The 26,432-nt window shown below is 44.6% G+C and overlaps 1 protein-coding gene across 1 annotated transcript; it reads left to right on the top strand.

The window, feature by feature from the left end:
• The first annotated feature begins 3,272 nt into the window (after window positions 1-3,272).
• Window positions 3,273-23,753, top strand: LOC306771235 (zinc finger protein 518A). Its single transcript, XM_079260352.1, has 3 exons — window positions 3,273-3,409; window positions 13,703-13,752; window positions 19,446-23,753. The coding sequence occupies exons 2-3, from the start codon at window positions 13,724-13,726 to the stop codon at window positions 23,398-23,400; spliced, it is 3,984 nt and encodes a 1,327-aa protein (XP_079116478.1). The 5' UTR covers window positions 3,273-3,409; window positions 13,703-13,723; the 3' UTR covers window positions 23,401-23,753.
• The last annotated feature ends 2,679 nt before the right edge of the window (window positions 23,754-26,432 follow it).

The raw sequence follows: 26,432 nt of genomic DNA, 5'->3' as shown, positions 1-26,432 counted from the left end.
TAGGTGTCTGCAACTGCTAACTCTTCTTTCTGTATTCTGTTGCCCACTTAGATCTGATGTTTTAAACTTTCTATTCATGGAAAGCTGACTTTGCTGGATACTTTCATTAAAATGTCTTTAAAATGTGCTCTCTGATGCACACCTGACATGTAAACACACTCCGATTGCACACCTCGATGCACGCACCCGACCAAATCGGCCCTCCTGTAGTCCCAGGACTTAGTATTCTGTAGTTCCTGAGCAGAAGTGCATCAAAACGCTGGCAAAATGGGACATATATGTTACATATATGTAAATTATATGTAACATATATGTAACATAGATGTAAATTATATGTAACATATATGTTACATATATGTAACATATATGTAACATATATGTAACATATGTAACATACATGTAACATATATGTAACATATATGTAACATATATGTAACATACATGTAACATTTATGTAACATATATGTAACAGCTGATATGCACACAGTGCACCTACAAAAAGATGTTTCTGGCTGAGTGGAAGTTGTCCATCTTTCATTCAGATTAATCCTCCATAAACCCAGAGAATGACTTTTTGTTTGTCATGACAAGCGGTTAAAGGGCAGCCCACATGGATGGGAGCATAACATTTAGACTCAACACCACAGGAATACGACAGAGACTGGAGAATCACATCCATGAAGTTCCTCCATAACATGATGGACATACAGGAGCAAGTTATTTCTCAACTCTGTTATTTCAGTCTTTCAAGCTGTTAAGTACTAATTATTTTGGGCATATTCTGCATATTTTAGATCTGAACTGATGAGGGTTTGATGCTGTTAGGATCATATTTTGATGCTAGCTTGAACTTGTCAGTGTTTGTCAGCAGGTACGTCTTTTTCTTTCTTTCTTATTCATTTAAGCATTTTTCTGAACCTGTAGGATTTTAAATTCTAAATACTTAAAAAAGAATCTTGAACGCTTGTTTTGATGAGTTTTAAACCTTTCATTTAATTACTGATGGGTTTATATTTCATTATTACAACTAAAAAATGTATTTTGTTAACAGTTTTTTGCTATTTAATGTGATTTATCTGTGTTTATGTGATGCTAGTACAAGCTACTTATTCACCACAGAAATAATAGAAATAGATTTTATTAAAGTCTAGCCGTTAAGAAAACATAACGCATCTTGTTAAAGGCTATAAATGTGTTATATTATATAAAAACATTTGAAATAAAAGCATGACTGGATACATTTATCTTCAGTCTCATCTCATGTCATCAAAGCTTCTCTAGCATGTCAACATCTTACAACACACCCCGTCTTGGTGTTGAAATTCCTGCACAGACCAGTCGCTGCTCCACCACAGAAAGTCAAATTAGGTCGATGACGTCCAGAGATGGACGTCTGGCTCCGTTTTATAGAAGCGCCTTTTGGACAGGAACCCCGACCTCGTTCACCAAATACCTGAGTTCTGCTCCAGCTATCTGAGGCCACACTCACCGGATTTCTCCTGGAAACTTGTTGAGACTTTACTTTCTTTGTTTTAATGCCTGTGTAGTCATGAAACTGCTGAAAAAAGACTGAGACAAAGATGTCTGCCTGGACTAAAGAGTGTAAAAACATGCTGCATGTTCACAAGCTGGCTTCATTTTATTTTGTAGCATGTTGCACATGAACATCTTAATTATATCCTGGTTGTTGTGGTACTTTCATGGTCTGTTGGTCGGTGCTCCCTCCCTCCCTCCCTCTTTCTCTCTCTCTCTCTACCAGGGGTAGGCAACTCCGGTCCTCCAGTACCACAGTCCTGCAGATGTTAGGAGTTTCCCTGCTACAACACACCTGGCAGGACTGTGGTACTGGAGGACCAGAGTTGCCTACCCCTGCTCTCTCTCTCTCTCTAAAAAAAAAAAAAAAAAAATATATATATATATATATCTATCTATCTATCTATACACACACATATATATATATATATATATATATATATATATATATATATATATATATATATATATATATATATATATATTTTTTTTTTTTTTTTTTTTTTTTTTTTTTTTTTTTGTGGCATATTGCACGACAATATCTTAAATTATATCTTGGTTGTTATGGTACTTTGATGGTCTCTCTCTCTCTCTCTCTCTCTCTCTCTCTCTCTCTATATATATATATATATATATATATATATTGTATATGACTTGGCTACTATTGTGCAGTTTAATGTTCTTCTGTAGCTGATAGCCCTTTCAAGGGACTGAAATACTAAATCAGTTGGTATGGTATATGCACTGTACCTTTTTAAATAAAGTAAATAAATAAATCGAATAAATAATCAAATCAAAGATACTTTATTCATCCACTAGGGGAAATTCAAATTTAATAAATGATCACAGGAGTACAGATTTATTTTTATCTGTAGTTCCTATTTATTATGTTTATGTCTCTGTATATCCCAGGTGATGGTGAGGATCTGAGAATCATTGTTTACTGATTCAACTTCCGGCGCAATGTTTCACTTCCGGTCCATTTTACAGATAAAAATCCTTCATTTTGAATTATTTTAAAGAAAAGTCAGATATTATTAATATAATATAATATAGAATATAATATCATAGGAGAATATCTTCTCTCAGCCCATGTGTGTGTGTGTCGGTGTGTCATCTATGTTGTATGTCTATAGATCTGTGTCTGGCGGAATAATGGAGGTGAGGAGGAGGAGGAGATCTTCATCTTCCACAAACCACTGGAAAGTTGTGAACTGGGTCCAGTTCCCAGTTCTGATCCAACTCTGATAAAACCATGTTTGGGTTTCACGTCCGCCATTACTGTTCATCTGTGTGTGTGTGTGTGTGTGTGTGTGTGTGTGTGTGTGTGTGTGTGTGATCTGGATGAGTGTGTCTGTGCGCGAGCTGAGCCGATGGTTGTGTGTGTGTGTTTGGTTGGATGAATTTTCTTGGTAAAATAACTAAATGTGTGTGAGATCAGGACAGGTGTTCGACCTTTGTTCGCATCAAACAGTGTGAATCCGCCATGATTGTTCATTGCTCATTCTTCACGCGCGCGCGCACAGTCACGCGCACACACAAGACAAATGATGACGTAGGGCTCGTGCTGCAGGGACCCTGACAGCTTCTTACAGACTTATTGTTGAAACTACAGCTTTTCCATGTCAGTGGAAGTTATTTTTCCTGCTTTCTGGGTGTAAAAACGACGTCCGCGCACTAATTTACTGTTTGCCAAGTGATTCATATCCATCCGCGTCTCCGTGCGCGTCAGAGTACCCGGATGGAGCGCCATGGCCGCCGTGGTTCCGTGGAGAGGAGAGGAGGAAGGAGAGTGTTTCTGCCGTGGGGGTTTTCTGCCTTCCTGCGCCGCCGTGGACCCTGACGGGCCGGAACCAGAACTTCTGCACAGTCCACGGTAAGAACCAAGTTGTTTCGCGGAACTTTGCGCGTGTTTGCGTGGGTTTATTTAGGAGTACAATAAGTGTTGTGATGAAACTCCGTGGAATTAACAGATATTTAATCATCACGAGTGGCGTGCACAGCAGGGTCCGCGTGGACTTTCCTGCCTGTTGGGGTCCACTTCTCCCACGGATGCAGGGCTTCCTTTAAACTTCTGGGCTGTGGATCAAGTCACGCGTGGAAGTGAAGCGAAATGAGGAGGAAGCAGGCGGCTTGTTGTGTTCCCGCAGAGCTTTGGGTTTCCACGCAACTTCCACGCACTTTCCCCCCTTCCCCACCCGGTCCCCCAGTTGTCCCAGTTACACGGCGTGGGCCCGGACTACCTGTCCACGGGGTCTACCTGTCCACGGGGTCTACCTGTCCACGGATCAGGTGTTGTCCTCTCACATCTCCTGTCTGGGCCGTGATCATGTTTACTATCAGGAGTAAAAGTTACTCGGTTGAGTTAAATCCACGTATTTTTACATACTTGTACTTCATCTCTTCCCAATTGAGACTGTCGATGGCTGTGTACTTGTACTACATGTGTTCATTGGCCGTGTACTTGTACTACATGTGTTCATTGGCCGTGTACTTGTACTACATGTGTTCGATGGCTGTGTACTTGTACTACATGTGTTCATTGGCCGTGTACTTGTACTACATGTGTTCGATGGCCGTGTACTTGTACTACATGTGTTCGATGGCTGTGTACTTGTACTACATGTGTTCATTGGCCGTGTACTTGTACTACATGTGTTCATTGGCCGTGTACTTGTACTACATGTGTTCATTGGCCGTGTACTTGTACTACATGTGTTCATTGGCCGTGTACTTGTACTACATGTGTTCGATGGCTGTGTACTTGTACTACATGTGTTCATTGGCCGTGTACTTGTACTACATGTGTTCATTGGCCGTGTACTTGTACTACATGTGTTCATTGGCCGTGTACTTGTACTACATGTGTTCATTGGCCGTGTACTTGTACTACATGTGTTCATTGGCCGTGTACTTGTACTACATGTGTTCATTGGCCGTGTACTTGTACTACATGTGTTCATTGGCCGTGTACTTGTACTACATGTGTTCATTGGCCGTGTACTTGTACTACATGTGTTCGATGGCCGTGTACTTGTACTACATGTGTTCGATGGCCGTGTACTTGTACTACATGTGTTCGATGGCCGTGTACTTGTACTACATGTGTTCGATGGCTGTGTACTTGTACTACATGTGTTCATTGGCCGTGTACTTGTACTACATGTGTTCATTGGCCGTGTACTTGTACTACATGTGTTCCATTGGCCGTGTACTTGTACTACATGTGTTCGATGGCTGTGTACTTGTACTACATGTGTTCATTGGCCGTGTACTTGTACTACATGTGTTCCATTGGCCGTGTACTTGTACTACATGTGTTCGATGGCTGTGTACTTGTACTACATGTGTTCATTGGCCGTGTACTTGTACTACATGTGTTCATTGGCCGTGTACTTGTACTACATGTGTTCGATGGCCGTGTACTTGTACTACATGTGTTCGATGGCCGTGTACTTGTACTACATGTGTTCGATGGCCGTGTACTTGTACTACATGTGTTCGATGGCTGTGTACTTGTACTACATGTGTTCGATGGCCGTGTACTTGTACTACATGTGTTCGATGGCCGTGTACTTGTACTACATGTGTTCGATGGCCGTGTACTTGTACTACATGTGTTCATTGGCCGTGTACTTGTACTACATGTGTTCATTGGCCGTGTACTTGTACTACATGTGTTCATTGGCCGTGTACTTGTACTACATGTGTTCATTGGCCGTGTACTTGTACTACATGTGTTCATTGGCCGTGTACTTGTACTACATGTGTTCATTGGCCGTGTACTTGTACTACATGTGTTCATTGGCTGTGTACTTGTACTACATCTCCCAGCTGAGGCAGCGTGAGGCCGGTAAAGTGTTGGATGTTCTCATGAGGCGTCTCTGTTTCAGCCATCCTGATCCTGCTCAGATTATTTAACATCATCTCCATCACGTACATGTCTCCGTGTTCAGGTCATCTGGAAATAACAGATCAGAGATATAAGAGATTCTGTGAGATGTTTAGATGGATGTCTGGATGTAAACATCCAGATTTAGTAACGCTGAAGCTTTTTTATGTGAAGTCTTGATGTAGAAATGAGTAGATGTGCAGATGAAGCCTCATAAATGATGGAAACCTTCCAGAAACGGATGGTTGTTCTGTGCATCATGTCAACACGAAGCTCGTTGTGTCGGTAAAAGCAGCAGACTATAGAGCTGGTTTCTGTCAGGATGGTGGAACACTGGATGTTCCTCATGTTTTTTATGGTGCATCATAAATACAAGATAAAATCCTGTCAGTATTCATTCAGAGGGAGCTGATTAAACACCCCCCCCCCCCCCATGTCTGGCGAGCCAAAGCTCCTTCCGCTACCTGTGCAGGTGTTTCAGATCTGGTTGTTTTCTTCATAGAGTGGTGTGTGTGTGTGTGTGTGTGTGTGTGTGTGTGTGTGTGTGTGTGTGTGTGTGTGTGTGTGTGTGTGTGTGTGTGTGTGTGTGTGTGTGTGTGTGTGCTGCGCCTCCATCAGCCCTAAAATCACACTAATCCTTAAACTGGTGCTAAGAAGCTGGTAATGGCAACAAGCTCCTCCTCTCAGAACGCCGTCAGCTCCGCATCTCGCTGCCGTTTCTCCAGAAGCAGCTTTCTTCCCCAGAAACTCGGGCCGGCTGGGAAGCTCTGTGTCCGCCGGCGGCGTTGGCTTACAGGCTGTAATCATCAGCATCAGATGCTGCCAGATGTTTATTGATTGGTTTGAAGCTTTGTCAGCAGCTGAGAGGAACCAGCTGTTCGGTCATGAAAACGGTTTTTCTGATGCCTTCTTGTATGCTTTTCTCGTTTCTGATGAATCTTTTTACTCAGTTTGACTTTAAGTGTCTCTGTGTACAAACACGTGCGAATGGCAAATAAACCATGATATCGGTGTTTCTGACACCTCCAAGCGAAGGCTGGACGCTCTGGGAGAATCATGTTTGTTTATTTCTCCGGTGCTTTCAACTCTGTTCAGCCTAAACTTCACCTCACATCCTGGATTCTGGACCGACTGACCACTGGATGTGAGGACTGTGTGTTGGACTGATTCGGCCTCCTTTGATGCCAATTTATATTTTGCAGAAAAATCAGATGACTGGCCGAGAATTAAAAATATAGATAAAATGAAAAGAATAAGTTATTTTTCATCCTTTAACGCATACAGCAAGAACAGAGATGTTACAGGCAGAACATTTTACTGTCATAACATTTTGTCCTTTAGTACTTTAACTTTACAACAGGGAAGAATTCAGGTATAAAAACATGAAACAAAGCCTCACCCTTCTGGCTAGCAGCTGATGAATTTAGATTTACACCAGAGGTGTGCGCTGTATGTGAGCGACATGAGCGATGTTACAAAGGAAGCATCATCGATGCATCTTTAACGTTTAGTTATGTTTTCTTTGCCTCATTATTTTCTATGCTATGAGCTAAAAACACACAGCGACGTCTTTCTCAGACGTCAAAACGTCACGTTTCATCGCTGTGTTTTAAACAGTCGGACGGTAATGTGATGAACCTGCTCCTCTCTGCGTTCACATCGCCTCAACGCGCACAGTCGTTCTGAACTCGCTCATATGTTCAACGTGGACGTTGATTCTGCAATTTTTTTTTCCCGGCTTTTAGGCGGTCAGCTAACACTATGCTAGGTTAGCATAGCTACAGTGACGTTTTGCTAACATAAACAGTAAAAATCTCTCTGCTAACTGAGGAACTTGTAGGATAACAAGTAGGGATGTGACGATACACTTTCGTCCCGATTCGATTCCGATTTTTTGGCTGATTCGATTTAAATTGCAATTCTCATGATTCTTTGATGCTGATTTTTATTCACTAAAAACCAAACAAAAAAATGTCCAAAACTTCTTTTGCTAGTCATTTTTCTTGATTTCAATCAGGAAAAAACAACCCAGTAGCCAGACCGTCATTCTGCTGCCCAAGAAGACAAGTAAAAAGATCAATAAAAACAATAGAAATGACAAATTTTTATCATGGATTATTTTAATTAATTTGAAAAAAAAAAAGATATTTTTTAAAATTGTGAAGCAAAAAATCCTGATATTCAATTTTTCGATTTGTTTTTTTTCTTCCCTAATGAGGAAAGTTTGCTCCTCTCCGTTGTACGAACTGATCGTTTATTGTGACGAGTCGTTCTTTAACTTACAGATCAAACTGACCGCATCTCACGCCCACACACACGCACACACACACACACACACACACACACTTGGTATCAGTGTGCGCATGGACCTAGTTCTATGGGGGGTCCCGTGCACTTCTTACCGTCCAAATCCAACGTTTCTCTACAGTAACTTGTCGGGCACTAGGACCAAACAGAAATCGGCCTTAGTTTAGACCCGCCCACAAGCTCCTCCCTTGGCTCTGCTGCTGCTTGTGTGATTGGCCGTCCCTGCTGTCACTCCGCCTTGCCTGCACGTCAGTAGCTAGTCTGCCGTCAGGAGTTCTGTAGGTTCCTGTAAGTTGGGCGTTTGTTCTGCTCGACTCAGCTGGAAGCATCGTTGTATTAATTCACATTAACATTGTGTGTGTGTGTGTGTGTGTGTGTGTGTGTGTGTGTGTGTGTGTGTGTGTGTGTGTGTGTGTGTGTGTGTGTTTGGTTGTTAGGTACTGCCATGATGCCAGAAAGATTTCTCTAAAAGTCAAAGTGTAAGTTACTTAAAGGAACATTTCACAGCCATCCTGCAACTCTGGCGCCATAAAGCAGCTCATCCACCTAGAAGTGTGCTCTGGTGTGACCATAGACTGCAGATGGACACCACTCTGTGGCACTTTTCCAAAGCTGGTCTATGAACAGGATGAACTCTCCAACCTATATTTGACACTCCATGCACATTTCCTCATTCAAAGAAAATATAAATATAAGTCCATGTTTTCACCACATCGTCGTCGTTAACAGAGCTCACAGTTATCCTGTATCCTGTGTTTTTATTGGCAGTGCTGATAAATTCTAATGTTTTTATGAATCATTATTATTATTATTATGATTGTTATTATTATTAATTTTAAAAAATACAAACCAAAAATGTGATTTTTTTATACATCCACTCATGAAAAATTAAAAGTATTTCGAAAAGCCAGACGAGGGAGAGAAGGAGAAGCTGGACGAGAAGGAGGAGAAGAGGTGGAGGAGCTGAAGGAGAAGGAGGAGAAGAGGTGGAGGAGAGAGAAAGAGAAGCTGAAGGAGAAGGAGGAGAAGAGGTGGAGGAGAGAGAGAAAGAGAAGCTGAAGGAGAAGGAGGAGAAGAGGTAGTATTTCCTCTAAACATGATTGTTTCCCAAACTGTTCCTACGGGAGAGGAGGTGAAGGTAGAAGAGATGGAGGAGAAGAGGTGGAGGAGGGAGAGAAAGAGGTGTAAGAGATGAAGGAGAAAAGCCAGACGAGGGAGAGAAGGAGAAGCTGGATGAGAAGGAGGAGAAGAGGTGGAGGAGGGAGAGAAAGAGAAGCTGAAGGAGAAGGAGGAGAAGAGGTGGAGGAGAGAGAGAAAGAGAAGCTGAAGGAGAAGGAGGAGAAGAGGTGGAGGAGAGAGAGAAAGAGAAGCTGAAGGAGAAGGAGGAGAAGAGGTGGAGGAGAGAGAGAAAGAAGCTGAAGGAGAAGGAGGAGAAGAGGTGGAGGAGAGAGAGAAAGAGAAGCTGAAGGAGAAGGAGGAGAAGAGGTGGAGGAGAGAGAGAAAGAGAAGCTGAAGGAGAAGGAGGAGAAGAGGTGGAGGAGAGAGAGAAAGAGAAGCTGAAGGAGAAGGAGGAGAAGAGGTGGAGGAGAGAGAGAAAGAAGCTGAAGGAGAAGGAGGAGAAGAGGTGGAGGAGAGAGAGAAAGAGAAGCTGAAGGAGAAGGAGGAGAAGAGGTGGAGGAGAGAGAGAAAGAGAAGCTGAAGGAGGAGGAGGAGAAGAGGTGGAGGAGAGAGAGAAAGAGAAGCTGAAGGAGAAGGAGGAGAAGAGGTGAGGTTGAAAGAACAAACACTTGTTAGTCATTTAACGTTGTGATTAATGTTGGGAATGATGATGATATTTTCAATAATCCGACGTGATTCATCAAAATATATTAGTCAGAAAGAAGCAAAATAACTGGACAAAGTTTCATACGGAGGTCTGAAGAATCTGTAGATGTCTAAACGGATTTTATTAGGAAGAAATGGTCGAAACTCAGCAGTTAGGAACGGAAGGATACAAACTACATACTTCACAACCAGTCGCAACCAATCTTAACTATTTACAACCAGACACAACCAGTCTTAACCATTTACAACCAGACACAACCAGTCTTAACCATTTACAACCAGACACAACCAGTCTTAACCATTTACAACCAGACACAACCAGTCTTAACCATTTACAACCAGACACAACCAGTCTTAACCACTTACAACCAGACACAACCAGTCTTAACCATTTACAACCAGACACAACTAGTCTTAACCACTTACAACCAGACACAACTAGTCTTAACCACTTACAACCAGACACAACTAGTCTTAACCATTTACAACCAGACACAACCAGTCTTAACCACTTACAACCAGACACAACTAGTCTTAACCACTTACAACCAGACACAACCAGTCTTAACCACTTACAACCAGACACAACCAGTCTTAACCATTTACAACCAGACACAACCAGTCTTAACCATTTACAACCAGACACAACCAGTCTTAACCATTTACAACCAGACACAACCAGTCTTAACCACTTACAACCAGACACAACTAGTCTTAACCACTTACAACCAGACACAACTAGTTACAACCAGTCACAACTATTGTCAGTCGGACACAACCAATTGTGATTGGTTGTGTCTGACTGATAATAGTTGTGACTAGTTGTGTATGGTTAAAACTAGTTGTGATTCACAACTAGTTTCAACCAGACAAAACCAATCGCAACCAGTCCCAACTGGTCTCAACCAGACACAACCAGTCTTAACCATTCCTCTTTCCTCTCTGTACTGTGGACTTTTCACACAACAACTCCACCTGTCAGCTGCAGCAGCCATGATGACTCAGCATGTATTCAACATAGTCACTCGGCTCGGTCCGATCGGGGGCTCGGTTCCATTTGGGGTCATGGGCTCCTACCCTCATGTGTTAACGCTGCACTTCTTCCAGAACCTATGGAGCTCCATGAGACCCTGGTGGTCTGGTTGATCAGATTTCACAACTTTAAAACAAATTCTTCCCTGTGAGTCCTTCCTACATTTGTACAGACCGAACAGCCCAAACAAAGCGGACTTTCCAACCAAACGGACCAGAAGAAACGGACTGAACAGCCCAAACAAAGCGGACTTTCCAACCAAGCGGACCAGAAGAAACGGACCGAGCACTCCAAACAAAGCGGACTTTCCAACCAAACGGACCAGAAGAAACGGACTGAACAGCCCAAACAAAGCGGACTTTCCAACCAAGCGAACCAGAAGAAACGGACCGAGCACTCCAAACAAAGCGGACTTTCCAACCAAACGGACCAGAAGAAACGGACCGAACAGCCCAAACAAAGCAGACTTTTCAACCAAACGGACCAGAAGAAACGGACTGAGCACTCCAAACAAAGTGGACTTTCCAACCAAACAGACCAGAAGAAACGGACCGAACAGCCCAAACAAAGCAGACTTTCCAACCAAACGGACCAGAAGAAACGGACCGAACAGCCCAAACAAAGCAGACTTTTCAACCAAACGGACCAGAAGAAACGGACTGAGCACTCCAAACAAAGTGGACTTTCCAACCAAACGGACCAGAAGAAACGGACCGAACAGCCCAAACAAAGCAGACTTTCCAACCAAACGGACCAGAAGAAACGGACCGAACAGCCCAAACAAAGCAGACTTTTCAACCAAACGGACCAGAAGAAACGGACTGAGCACTCCAAACAAAGTGGACTTTCCAACCAAACGGACTGAGCACTCCAAACAAAGTGGACTTTCCAACCAAACGGACCGAGCACTCCAAACAAAGCAGACTTTCCAACCAAACGGACCGAGCACTCCAAACAAAGCAGACTTTCCAACCAAACGGACCAGAAGAAACGGACCGAACAGCCCAAACAAAGCAGACTTTTCAACCAAACGGACCAGAAGAAACGGACCGAACAGCCCAAACAAAGCAGACTTTTCAACCAAACGGACCAGAAGAAACGGACTGAGCACTCCAAACAAAGTGGACTTTCCAACCAAACGGACCAGAAGAAACGGACCGAACAGCCCAAACAAAGCAGACTTTCCAACCAAACGGACCAGAAGAAACGGACCGAACAGCCCAAACAAAGCAGACTTTTCAACCAAACGGACCAGAAGAAACGGACTGAGCACTCCAAACAAAGTGGACTTTCCAACCAAATGGACTGAGCACTCCAAACAAAGTGGACTTTCCAACCAAACGGACCGAGCACTCCAAACAAAGCAGACTTTCCAACCAAACGGACCGAGCACTCCAAACAAAGCAGACTTTCCAACCAAACGGACCAGAAGAAACGGACCGAACAGCCCAAACAAAGCAGACTTTTCAACCAAACGGACCAGAAGAAACGGACTGAGCACTCCAAACAAAGTGGACTTTCCAACCAAACGGACCGAGCACTCCAAACAAAGCAGACTTTCCAACCAAACGGACCAGAAGAAACGGACCGAACAGCCCAAACAAAGCAGACTTTCCAACCAAACGGACCAGAAGAAACGGACCGAACAGCCCAAACAAAGCAGACTTTTCAACCAAACGGACCAGAAGAAACGGACTGAGCACTCCAAACAAAGTGGACTTTCCAACCAAACGGACCGAGCACTCCAAACAAAGTGGACTTTCCAACCAAACGGACCAGAAGAAACGGACCGAGCACTCCAAACAAAGTGGACTTTCCAACCAAACGGACCAGAAGAAACGGACCGAGCAGCCCAAACAAAGTGGACTTTCCAACCAAACGGACCAGAATTTGACCGAAAACAACAGATGTGTAGGTGTCGTCTGTTATTGTTGGCCTCATCACAGATGGATACCAAAAACTGGTGCAGGATTCTCTAGACTGGTGCTTGTGGAGCCACATCAAGTTGGAAGAAAACCAAAGAGCCGTTGGTCGAATTCTGCCGGCGGACTAACTCCCCGTCAACACCAGAGGACATCCAGGGACGAACTCGTACCCGGGTGTTCACCTGAACAGTAAGTCAGACTCGTCGCTGAACTCTGGTGCAAGTCGTCGCAGGCTTTACGCGCCTATGAGTAACCCGCCGCGGAGACAAAGTAACCCGCCGCGGAGACGGAGTTATCTATTAAGGCCAGAAGACTGACAGCAATGCAGAGCTCGTTCAGAGACAGGCTCCTTCATCGCAGACGTGTGTAGGAGCATTATCGCAGGTCTTTCCTTCCTGCAGCAGTTAGACTGAACAACAAGCACTGAGCCCTGCAGACCAAACACACTTCACCCACAAAGAGGACAAAAAAAGTCATATTTTTATTCTTCAAAGTATATTTTTACCACAAATTTAGTTCTATTTATAATAGTTTCTCTGGTTTTTCTTGTGATCTGCTGCTGCTGCATTTCCTTGCTGGGGGGCTTGTAAAGGTCCCTCTGATTGGTGTGTTTAGCTTTAAACACCACGCTGCATCTGTCGCCGTGGGGTTTGGCTTCAGTGGTGTTTGGATCAGATGATGTCAGCGCAGTTACGTCTGGACCACCTGCATCGCTCCGACAAACGTGTCACTCAGCAGCTCGCTGAACACCGTTTCCTGTCTCGGGGTCGGTTGTTACGGTGGGACCTAAAGCAGAAAGAGAACAACTGCCTGTGAATATGATTCGCATCGTTTTCAGTGTCTGAAGCAGAGCAGAGACCGGCGGGTCGATACCGGGATCAGTGGTCAGAGGAGCATCGGTCCGTCCGGCCCAGTCTGGATCTGAGCTCAGAACCAGAACCGTCTCTGGCTCAGCTCTTGAAATTTACCCTTAACCTGACTTTTCTTCTTTTACTTTCTCTTTACTGTTTGTTTCTTATTTGTGTGACTTTAAAACGTTGTTTAGATCCAGATTTGTCGTCAGTCGCTGTGAAGCTACCGTGTCGGTTTCTGCTACTTGGGTTCCCACAGGTTGGGACTGCTCCTCTCTTTCTGGTAAACAAAGAAGTTTGCAGCTTAGCAGTGATTTCTGTCTCTTCTGTCTTCCAGGCGGTCGTGACCCGACAGCTGATGGTCGGCGTTTCACAGGAAAACTGCAGGTAACTCCGATAAACACCACAACTCTCCAATCAGAAGTCGGTTACTTCACATTTTCTTCCCAGTGGAAGATAAAGTAGTTCCAGTATGACGTTTAGCATCTCCTCTTCTTCTAACATCTGTAAACATCTGTGAAGGCCAGCTGGTCCGATGCGGGATCCTGGCGGCTCTCCAGACCCGGGGCCTCTACCGACTTCCGGAACAACAGACCACATCGCTGAAAGATGCCGAGCGGAAGTAGAAAAGAATATTCTGATGTGTGAATCTGTACGTTTGTCCCAACTGATGGCTCATCATCGTCCCCGTTAATGCAAACATGATGTTTTACCTCCAGAATAAAACTTTATTACAACTTTAATTCTGCATAAATAAGTCATTTAAGACCGGCATAATGTCGCCTTTTCTGGCCACCATGCTGAAGGACTGGATCTGCGCCGTCCTGCCACTCTTCTTCTTGGGTTTATTCTGGTCTGAACGTAACGTTCGCATTGTCAACTAGCTTAAAACAATAAGTAGCTGCATTTCCTGCATGCATTACTCAAACTGCATGGTTTGCATGGCCAGGACACCGACCAACCACAGCCCTTCCTTTTGTCTTCTACTGTTGCTCCGCCTCTCTCCCCGACACACGGAGGTCTGTCTCGGTGAATCTGCGTTTCTTTGCTCTTTTCTCTGTTTGTTTTTAACCACGAAACATTGATCAGCTGCTCGTTTAAATACACGTTTCTGTCGACCTGTTATGGTTGAATGTGGACAGAACACGAGGTGGAACGCAAACGATGAGGGGCAGGTGGGATTTAGGAAGGCGACATTGCTTGTAGGAGTTCTGTGCATCGGTTTCTGATCTGGATGAGTTTAGAAGTACGAACAGAGAGGATGTGCGAGAGGAAAGAGGAAGTCATTGCAGTCAAGTTTTTACTGAGATTTTTTTTGTTTTTGGAATTTGGGCAGGTCTAGGGGGGTAAAAAAAAAGTGAAGGTGGTGCAAATTTCATCTTAAATTAAATCAACCTGACAAATAATAAAGTTGTATTTGTTTAACCCTTAAAGATCCACTAGATCACCTGAGGTCCATCTCTTCTAGCATCAGGACCTGCAGTGTGTAATTCTGATGGTCATGTGACCCTCCAGCTGGTCTACGGAGGTTTTCCAGCGTTTCTATCCGTCCAGGAGGTCTACAATCCAGATGTAGTGTTTATTCAGAGACTCTAGATGGTAAATCCACCCAGTATTTATCACATCTTCGTCACCATCACCACCATGTTGCCAAGAGATCTCTATTTTCACCCGGACATGATGATGAAGACACTACCTGTCAGACTTTTCACCAATCAGAGAGCTTAAAGGTGGAGTATGTAAGATATTCGATGCGTTATTAAATTACAAGTTTAATTAATGACAAAAGGCACCTTTTTTTTTTTTTTACTGGTAGAAAAACATTTAGGAAGGGTCTTTGTCATTAATTAAACTTGTAATTTAATAACGCATCAAATATGGACAGACTGGAACCTACATGTTCAAAAAACTATCTAATTAGGATTGTAGTTATTCTTTTAGTTTTTTTTTGTTTTGTTTGTTTGTTTTTGTTTTTTTTTTTAAATATTGAAAATCTTACATACGCCACCTTTAAACTGACGGTAACGTCCAATCAGGAGCAGCCAAAGATTAACAAGTGATGAGAAAAACAGGAAAATAATGATCCTCTACGGCTGGAATAAAGCCAAGAAGACATTTGGGATGCAGCTGATGTTTTCGTGATGATGGCAGGTAAACAGTAGCAGGAAGAAGTGTTGTATTATTTCCTACACCACTTACCCTGGGATCTGCTGAACACGAAAGCATTGCGGTGCAGTTGCGCCACGCCTTTGCAGCTGCACACCAGTAAAAAGGACTGGTTCTACCAGGTGTACTGCAGTGTGTTTCTGAAGCATCCCAGAAGCACAGCCGCTTTCCGCTTCTCTAAAACTGAACCCACACTTTGAACCCACGTCAATCCACAGCAGAGTGGATCGTTCCGGCAGGACACTGGTTGATGAAAACCAAAGTGGATCCGGTGGATTTTACCTGTAAAATACTACATGTCCTTTTCATGCACTTTACTCTGAAACATCAACATTTCTTCGTTACTGACACCAAGCCGTTAGCTGAGGGCCGGTTTCACTTAATGAATGAAAGCGTGGAGAATGTGCATGTTGGAAGAGGAAAGCTTTTTGTAACCTCTCGTTTTGACACCACACATCCCAACTATACAAACATGAAGAGCAACGTGTGAGACAGACTGTGCCTGCTGATTTATCTGAGGGTTTACTGTTCACTTTAAAGTAGTTTTATAAGTAAGGGACGCTTCACGCCTCCGTGTCGTCCATTCATTCCTGATAATGGACACCTCGGAGGACATTTTCCTGCTTATACCAAGGTTACTCACAAAGGAAATACAAGATCCATTACTAATGTTGTTTTTACAGTTAAATTAGTTTTTAACAAGAAGCGACTGAGCGGACTATTTAATGTCTCTTGTTGTGGCGTTGCCAAGGTAACCGCCGTTGGCAGCGCCTGCAGCCCGTTCGGCAGGAGATACTATTGCAACAAATCACCGGTGATGGTGACATATGATAGTGTTGCGGGGTGTGTGTGACTGTGTGGTCCAGGGAGCTCAGTGTGTGTGAACGTCAGCGAGTGTGTGTGTGCACGGCGCGCCGTCATGTGATCAAGCCTGTAAGATAAGAGAGTTTAACGGAAGTGCCGCCCCCTCCCATTTAACGGATTCCAATGAAAATATGGCGATTTTCTGAAAATTTTTCTTCACCACACGAAGGAGATCGGGGAGGACGTGCGATGGTTGGTTCCTATAACAGCATCAGAAAAATTCAGCCGTGGAAAAAACAAAATGCAAACAGCACGGACCTTTTTAATACATGAAGATTATTCCTTCAATTTCTTTGTTCCCTCCGCAAAGGAGGTTATGTTTCTTCCTGTTTGTTTGTGTTCGAGATAACTCAAAAAGTTATTGATGGATTTTCACGAGATTTTCAGGAGTTGTTGGAAACGTGAAAAGGAAGAAGTGATTTGATTCTGGTGGTGATCTGGATCCCCGTTTGTATCCAGGAACTTTGAAAAGATTCTTTGACATGGTGCTTGGCGGTTTCTGCTCTCCGAGTGCTTTTCTAGTTTTATTCTAGTTTTTAGAAGATGGCTGTGAAATTGGCGTAACCACTGGAGCATTAATGCAGAGAAACACGCGGTCCGCTGCACCGCTGCAGGGTGACGTCAGAGCCGCTCTGTTCCTTTTTCAGAGATCTGGGGCTTCATCACAAACTAACAGAATAAATATTATTTATTACGGTTGAAACAATATGATGGATATTTTATCTGCAGTCACTGATTTCTACTAACGATCTCAGTAGAACATGAACATAATACAGTAGTGAGATGGGGAGGGATCGGGAGACTTTTTTTCCTTTCTTCCTTTTCTGCTCTGGTTATTGTTCAACCGATGGTCTAAATTATCCTGAAAAAATAGAATAAAAACTGGCAGATCAGTTGCATTCATTAGTAATCATTGGCCTGTTTGACAAAGTCCTTCCAGATATTATTTCTGCTTTCTGTTTTGTCTGTTTCTCGCTAAAATTTCTGTTGCCATGGTTACGTTTGATTTTGAGCGTTTGAGCCAGCGCAGTGATTTAGAAATATTTGGCTGTTTGATGGAACTTTTTTTTAACTGGTGTCCATTGTCACTTTTTAACGGACACCCTGCAACCAATCAGAATAGAGGATTCACCCAGATCATAGTATAAAGGATTTTAAGTCGGCCTACACCAACAATGATGCACGATTACACTCATGTGAACCGCCACACAGACGCTCCGCTCTGAAACTCTGTTGGTGAAATGGGTGCTGGACAGAAAGCTCGGCGCACTTGCTCCGTAGTGCTTCCACAATGCGTCTACGTTCAGGGCTTCCCGGGGTTAGTTTCATTCAGGACTGGAGTCTATCCCAGCAGTCATTGGGCAAGAGTCAGGTACACCTTGACAGGTCGGCAGTCCATCACAGGACCACAATGGCAAGCAACCGTTCACACATACACTCACTTTTGGAGACCATTCAGAGTAATCGATCAGCCTAACATGCATGACTTTAGACAGTGTGAAAACCCACGCAAACACAGAGAGAACATGCAGAAAGACCCAGAAAGTGACCTTCTGGCTGCGAGGCCACAGTGCTAACCACTACGCCACCATGCTGCCCGGAAAAATGACTGATTCAGGAAAACATGGAAACTGTGTGTGTGTGTGTGTGTGTGTGTGTGTGTGTTTCAGATGTAAGAGAATGATGTGCAGATGAGAAAATGCTTGGTCACTGCTGATCTATGTGTTATTTCTACAAACTTCTGTTTTCTTCTTCTGGTTGCTCTTTATGCTGCTTTATCTATTCATACATTCATTTTACATAATTTTAGCCTCATAACCTGCCTGCTGAGGCTGAAAACATCCCGTCTCCATGGAAACGTCACGTCTGCATGGAAACATCACGTCTGCATGGAGACTAGGAGTAAAAGAGTTAATTTTCTTGAGTTGCGGATGGATGATGGAGGGTGGGTGGAGGACTAAAGAAGAGCACTGTAGCCGATGTTTTATGCCAACCAGTGTCAACTTATTCAGCAACAGTTTTTAAAACCAATTGTGTTGCGTTTGCTGTTCATCGTCAATATCTTTATTAAAAATGTGTTTTCAGAGTGTAAAATCAGCAGCTATGTTTCATCTCTCTGGACTCCGCATGTGATAAAGTTTTTGGATGCTGTCAAAGTTTATGTCACCTATGGATTTCACCCATGAGTTAGGCCCCGCCTCCCTCCCCGTTGCTGCACGCCGTGTTCACATGCAGAGCAGAGGTCACACAGTATCCTCCCTCTACTGTTCTTGCAAAGGCGGCAATAAAGGTTCAGTAAAGACATTGTGACGTTGTCCATGTAAAATGATTCATTGCCAGCATTTTTAAGATGTGACCCCTAAAATAAAGCCATGGCAGCTGTTGATTCACCAGCTGCTTTTGTTACACATAGAATCACATAAAAACTAAATATCTCGATTAAGAAAATGCTCATGAAAACAGTGTTGAAAAAAGTGAAAAATAACACTAAAAAGTTCTCATAAGGTGGTTTTTCAGATGCTTTAATATAAAAATATATTGCAGTAACACTTAATGGAAACACTAAATTCACATTTATGTGTCCCCAGATGTAGGGGGTGGGGACCAGTTCATATCTGTTGAAGAGGGTTATGGAACAGACAGTTTTCAGTTTTAGACAAGAAAATGAGCGAGAAAAGCCGTAGAAATTCTCCACAGTAGGTAGAAACCCCAAAATAACGCTAGGTGGCTACCTTCCATAAGCCGCAATTCTCGCAAAATCTTCTCAGCAGGACGAGATTTTACGAGAACTGAGGCTTTTGTGCCAAACACTGTTCAACGGAAAAGTCCGCAAATCACAAATTATTTGTCCAAACTTTTGTCCAAATTATTTGTCCAAATATCACTTTTATTTTGGGAAACACGTGGAAACGCTGCTGCAATAGGAGAAACACTGCATTTGGAGAACATTAAGAGCTTTAAGGGTTAAACATCATATACTGTCTGATAAGTTGTTTCTACATGTATGCAACCACTCTGTTTGTGTTAATAACAAATCTTTTCTCTTCTAGGCAAACCTTTGCAATGGAAGACTTCACAATACCTCCTGATTCTGCCAAAAACTGCAACATTTCAGCAATAGAGGATGAAAAAGAGAAGGTGAAAGACTTTGTGTATAAGCATTTCAGAGAAGTAACGGATGGACCTCTCTTCAGTAACGCAGAGGAATCCCTCATGAGGGACAGCAGGACTTCCACCAAGAAAGACAAACAGACTCTAACGGCCCACTGTAAAGTTCAGCAAAGAGCCGTTTTCTCTGGAAAGATTCTGAGTTTTGGATGTACGTTGTGTAAAGACAATTTCACTTTCAGTCCCAATGACCTCCTGAAACATTTCCGAGTCGCTCACAAGGGAAGCCTTCCTACCTACCCGTGTGATCTGTGTGATTTTGTCACCAATGAGTTTCCCGCTCTTCAGCGCCATCGAATCGAACACAGGAACACTTTAGTTTCATGTGAGCTGTGCAACAACAACGTACAGTACTCTCTGCTGCTGCTCACCAGACACTACATGATGTGTCACAGTGTAAATGGACAGTTCCGGTGTGACTGGTGCGAGTTCACCACCGTCGATGCAGGAACGTTTGTCCAGCACATCCATCATCACAACGAGAGTCATTGGAAGTGTTCAAAATGCAGACACATTAGCTTGAATGAAGAAGATCACCAGAGTCACATGAAAGCCCACTCAGGAATGTTTCCTTTCACTTGTCAGATCTGTGGGTTTGGGGCAGCAAAAAGCGAGTCCCTTAAAAAACACTCTGCAACCGTTCACAAAGAGGAGGCGGAGAAACGGAGCCCATGGAAGGCTGTGGAAGATGCCGCCACGCCGGCCAGTCCTCCTGCCAGCCTCAAAAGGTTGTTTACAAAGAGTTGTGAATCCCAGGAGACTCAGAGGATATCCAGACTGAACCATGTCACTGGGACCGTACCAAACCAGAACGGCAGACTCGTGAAACCGGACCTACTCCTGGAGGAAGCGAGCTACATCCTGGATGGAAGCGTTGGGAAGAAGGAAGGCAGAGGCAGCAGCAAAGGTTCCCAGAACTCGGACCAGTCGCCGTCTGTCATGCTGCAGGAATGTGACAACTCTTCAGGCTCCAGTCCTGGAGGTCACACCAACACCAACGGCCTCACGGTTCTCATGGTAAAGAACAAAATCTCCCTCCCCCCTCACTGCACAACCAAAGTGATGGGATTCAAGATAGTGGATGGCAAAAAACACTTGGTTCTCAAAGTAATTCCAGCACTGAATCAAAACTTGTCCAGTCAGAGCCATTCCAAAGCTAATGGTGCTGCTCCAAACCCAGTGACAGATAAAAGTAAAGCCTCTGTTGAGAACAGGCTATGCTCCGATGGCATAGGCCCAATGGCACAATGCCTGGCTGTTTCCCCAACGACCGGCTCATGCATTCAGATGGATCAGGAGGAAATCATGGCAGTAAAGGTGAAGATAGAGGAGGAGGAAACCTCTGTGTGCAGCTTTAGTTCTCCTCCACATACAGGGGATGATGTTGAACAAGGCAGTCTCCTTCTGAATCCACCCTTGACCTCTGCAGAAACGTTAGATCCAGGTAATCAGACTCACTCAGGTGAATCAACAGAGGGAAGTCAGGGCGATAACTCTGATCATGAAGCCTGTAAGGCTAATGTAGCCTGCTGTAGTACTTCTGAAATAAGTGGTACTACGGCAGTATGTCAGGCAACTAGTTTATCCTCCACCTCATCTGTTCTGGAAACGAATAAGTCCAGATCAGTCTGTGAGTCGTCAGAAGGGTCACCGCCTGATGGTGAGAGATTAACTGAGACAAACAAAGGGAACGGTGGGTTTAGCTCCACCGATGTCATTCCGGTTCCTCCAGAAGAAACTGATGCTGTTAGCGCTGATGTTACAGATAGACATGTCCAGCAGGATGTAAACGATGTGAAACCTCACACACAGCCCTGTCAGTCCATCTGCAGCAGAGAGACCACAGGTAATATACCAAACCAGGAAGTCTTCAACTTTCACAACTACTCCAAGGAAACATTTAGCACTTTGCCGAATACTATCCCAACCTCCCATCCTAACCAAGAACACTCCGAAGAAGAGAGAAACTGCGAATCCTCAGTGTGTAGCCTGACGCTGGCAGAGTCTCCAGAACATTTCCCAGAGAGTCCAGACTGTGACGTTGTGGTTGACGAGTACGTCGCAGGTGTAGACGGTGTAGATTCAGTTCTCCAAGATTTCAATATCATCAAAATAGAGGAGGACAGTGTTCCCATTTCCACAAAGCAATCCATAACCAATAGCAGTTCAGTCCAAGCAGAGAGCATCAGGGAGGAACATTCAGATGGAAGTATTAAACAACTAGATGCAGACAGAACAGAGTCGTCTGCCGGAAGCAGCGATTCTTTAACGCAGACCAAGACGACTCTGAGAATCCTTCAGTTACCGAGTCAGCAGTCGGTTCTGCTGAGGCCTGCTGAGAAGCGATTCGCTGTGCCGCTGCAAGTTAAGGCCACTCCTGGTTTCAAACTCTTAACCAACTCCACAAGCCCCCAGATCAAAGTATCAACTATGAAGCCAGGGTTGGACCGATCAGGATCTGGTCTCACCCTGACTCCTGCCAAGGTAACTGGAGCGCCGACAGCGAAGCCTCAGCCGGTGGAGAAGGGAAAAACGCTCTTCTCTGCTATAAAACCGGGCGTTAACGCCTCCTCTAATCATTACCTTATCAATAGTCCAGGTCTGAAGGGTCCTGTGATCCTTTCACCGCATGCTACATCAACAGAGAAAGCTGCAAAACCACCACAAATGTGCTACTTGGTGCAAAGATCTGTCCCCCTCACTCAGACCCAGACTGCACCTGCCCTCAAACTGGCGAGTACTCCGTTCCCACTGACCTCTAGACCAGTTCTGGCTATGCCCGTGAGCTCTGCAGAGAAAGCCACCACCCTGCAGACCGGTCGGCAAGCGTTTTTGCTCCGATACATCTCTCCACAGAAATCAGGTCTGTTTCTAAACAAGCAAGAGACAAAAAGTGGAGCTATCTGTAACCAAACCAGCGAGAGCGCTGGAAATAAGGTCATATTAAAGATAGTCACTCCCACTGGCAGCCTTCTGACCAGTGGCGCTCCCACTTCCAGCAGTCAGCCTCTGTTTTTGGCCACCAGACCTCAGACCAAGTGCTTCCTGGTGTCATCAAACAAAAACGCCGCCGCTGCTTCCGGCGGGGTAAAGAAAATGCTCAGCATCCAGAACTATGTGCAGAGCGATGTACAAGGCCCCGATGCTGCGCCGTCTCGGGTGAACATGAAGCTCCAGGCTTGCGAGGCAGAGAAACTTAGCCTGGCTCCGCGGCCGGTGAGGCCTCCGAGCCAAAGGAAAAGGCGAAGGAAAGCGTTGTTTGATGAGCTTCCAGCTACCGTACAAAAAGTCAGAAAACTCGCAAATAAAGTCCAGACTGAGAAAGAGGCGTCTGCCCTGTGGAGGCCAGTCGCCAAAGAGGTGGAGAGAACCCTGAGACTCGCCCCGTTCAGCCTGGAGCAGCAGGTCAAATGTCCCCGTAGATACCAGCCAGTTGTCGTCCTCAACCACCCCGATGCAGACATTCCTGAGGCGGCCAACATCATGAAGGTGGTCAACAGGTACAAAGGGGCGGTCACAAAGGTCGCTCTGTGCCAAAAAACTGTCCAGGCCCTGTCGGACCTCGGTGCCGTAGGGAACAACGTGTCATGGTGTGGTCACGATGGTCGCAGACTGGTTCAGAGTTCTGTTCAGGAACGCTTCCTCCTCAAGCTCAAGCTGAGGAAGAAAAGCAAGAGGAAGTACGAGGTGGTGAAGACGTTGTCAGGTAGCCGTCCGGGATCGGTGGCGTTCGACTGCTGGTTCTGCGGTCGGATCTTCAACAACCAGGAGGACTGGGTCGGTCACGGCCAGAAGCATCTGATGGAGGCCACCAGAGACTGGAATAACCTCTTCTAAAAGGACTGGTCCTCGGCCCCACCGAGGCGGAACGCTCCTGTCTGGTTTCTGTTCCTGTACATATGAAGTAAAGCCTAGTTTTATCTGGAAATAGGTGCATATTGTGGTATATTTTGTACTTCAGGCATGATGTCTGTTATGCATGCACACATGAGACTTTACTGTGAGCATGGGACACTGTAAGTAGGGGATGGGAGCCAAGCTTGGATCATGTTACTCAGGTAATTTCATAATAATCTTGTCTTTTTAATGAAAAGTTGAACAGAAAAATGAAAAGTGTCGTTGAGGGCTGCTGCATCTTTTCTACACCGTAGTCCCAGTCAGGCTGGATCTGTATAGATGGTTATAAAAGTTTCAACAAACCCGTGAAACCATGTTCTGGTCCACTTTTCTTCCTTTGATCAATGAGTCTAAGCAGGTGTGTGCTTCTGTTGTCCGCTTCCGTCCTGCCTTCCATGTTTGTGTTTCGCTGCCGCTGGATCGGCACACCGCCTGCAGCTCCACGTTACCTTTCTGCAGCTTTGGGCCTTGTGTCTGATGAATGTTTCCTCTGACACGGCGGCAGGCGGCCGTTAGTGGCACTCCGCGCCGTCGCTTCCAGGCCCACCTGTTGATCATTGTTTCCTCATTTAAAAGCCTTTCACAAAGCGGGAGATGAGATTACGGTCTACGTTGAACTTACCTTTACAGCATCTAGAGACAGGGCCGGATTAGAAGTGCACAGGCCCCTGGGCCCAGAGTGTTCCAGGGGCCCCTTCCCCAACCACAACATTGTGACAGTTGTGAATGATCCACTGTGAAACGACATTTCTAACATCCTTCAGCCAGTGGTACCAGCAGCAGTACACACTGTGGTGTAACTATCTGGCTTTTATCTACGTTTTGTCTCATGTCCAAACACCTGGTGTTTGGCCCACTTGGGCCCCAAGTGGGCGTGGGCCCCCCATTGGATAATCCGGCCCTGTCCAGAGGGTAAAACGAGGTTTTGTGTCCCGTCAGTTGCTGAGTCTTGAGACATGTTGGCGTCTGGTTTTTTTATCCTGATTCTGTTCTTCGTAGTTCTCACATGAAACGACCTGCTGGGTTTTTATAGTGAATCTGTGTGAATTTTATAACATTTTTAATCATTTTCACTGAGACTGATCACAGTGTGAAGGGCTTCAGACTGCTAATCGGGTGCGTTCCTGCTGCTTCTAATCGTAACGGTGATCTCTGTCACCCACAAAGCCCGCTTCCTGGACAGCGGCTCTGAGATGGGACACGAGTTTATTCCAGAGTAAAAGAGTCTCAGATAGAAATCCCATCTACAAGTATTTTCATTCTGCAAGGAGAGGTGAGTTTACTGGTCAGAACAATGCATGTTGTACAAGTTTAAAGCAAACACTGTACTGCTCTGAGTGAATGTGTTGAGTAGGTCTGGTTTGTTCCTCGGCTTGTTGCCTCAGTGTGGAGGTAAAAGCTCTGTCCCTCCATGAAATGTTCTCCAGATGTTCAGAGTGTTCTGTGGTCCCCAGGCCTCATGACGAGCGGAACAGATGAATGGTCTGGATGCACATCAGCTCAGGAGTGCTGGACAGATGTGGAGCTGTCTGAATCCTCAACAGCTCCGCTGGGTGTTTTAGTTTGGTGGGTTGGTGGGTCAGCTCATTCCTGTACAGACATTAGTTACATCATGCTTTAGTTAAAAAGGCTTGGAAGCATTAAGCTCATATGTTCTGATTTCATCACCCGTCTGTTGAGTTTTTATTACGTTGTAACATGCAATGCAGGGGACTGTTTCCTACCGAGGCTGGAATGCAGCTTTTCACACAGCTTTTTCTGCTGCTTCATCCAGCGATGAAACCAGGAACTGGCTCTACTTCGTTGGCTGACGTGACGACGGCAGAGGAAGGAGACTTCTGTTCACTCTGAGCTCCAGGTACCTGAGGGTTTTCCCAGTGCTAAGCTAAGCTACCTGGTGGTCTCCTCCTCCCAGCTTTAGAAGTGGTGAACAAGCCACAACTCCGAGTCCTTTTCTTCTGCCACATCAGTGTTTGTTTTAATTCCTCTTTGTGAAATGAGTGTAAACTGATCAAAGCTAAAGAACCTTCTGACTGGTTATCAGTCTGAAACTGTACTTTATGATATCCAGACGCTCCAGGCTGGTTCCTCTTCCTCAGCAATACACTGAGCTTTTTTTTTCTTTCTGTATATATATATATATATATATATATATACACATATATATATGCAGAGTACAACTAAATACATCCACACTGTGAAGGAACACGTGGAATTATGAAGTAAACAAAAACGTGGTAAATAAACCAGAATATGTTTCATTTTTCAGATTCTTCAAAGTGACCACCTTTTGCTTTGATGACAGCTTGGTACACTCATGACATTTTCTCCATCAGCTTCATGAGGCAGTCACCTGGAATGGCTAATCAGTAGTCTCAAATGAGTTCCTGGAGGTGTCGAGTACCTGTTAGAGGCTTTGCCGTCACTCTTTGGTCCAAACCATCTGAAGTGAGTTCAGGTCAAGCGATTGTGGAAGCAGGTTGTCCTATGCAGCACTCTGTGTTTGGGACCATCATCATCCCACTGAGTGCAAACCAGATGGGATGGCATGTTGCTGTGGTCGCCATGCTGGTTAAGTGTTCCTCGGGTGTTGACTGATTAATCAACTGTTTCACTAGCAAAGAACCACCATACCACCACGTCTCCTGCATGCTTCACCGTGGGAACCACACATATAGGAACCATCTGCTCCTTTTCTGCATCTCACACAAACATGGCGAGTGGAACTAAAAATCTCAGCTTTAGATTCATCAGACCAGAGCACAGATTTCCACTGATATGAGGTCATTCCTGATGTTTCTTGGCCCAAATTAGTCTCTTGTTCTTATTGTTCTTTCTCAGAAGTGGCTTCTTTACAGCAGTCTGACCATGGAGACCCGATGCAGTCTCCTCTGGACAGCTGATGTTGAAATGCATCACCATCTTGAATTCTGAATAATTTCCGTAGGCTCTTATCTGAGGTGCAGTTTATT

Source organism: Telmatherina bonti (genome assembly GCF_933228915.1).
Source record: "Telmatherina bonti genome assembly, chromosome: 21".
Classification (NCBI taxonomy): domain Eukaryota; kingdom Metazoa; phylum Chordata; class Actinopteri; order Atheriniformes; family Telmatherinidae; genus Telmatherina; species Telmatherina bonti.
Note: the sequence above shows the minus strand (reverse complement) of the source record. Positions and strands in the feature narration are given on the sequence as shown.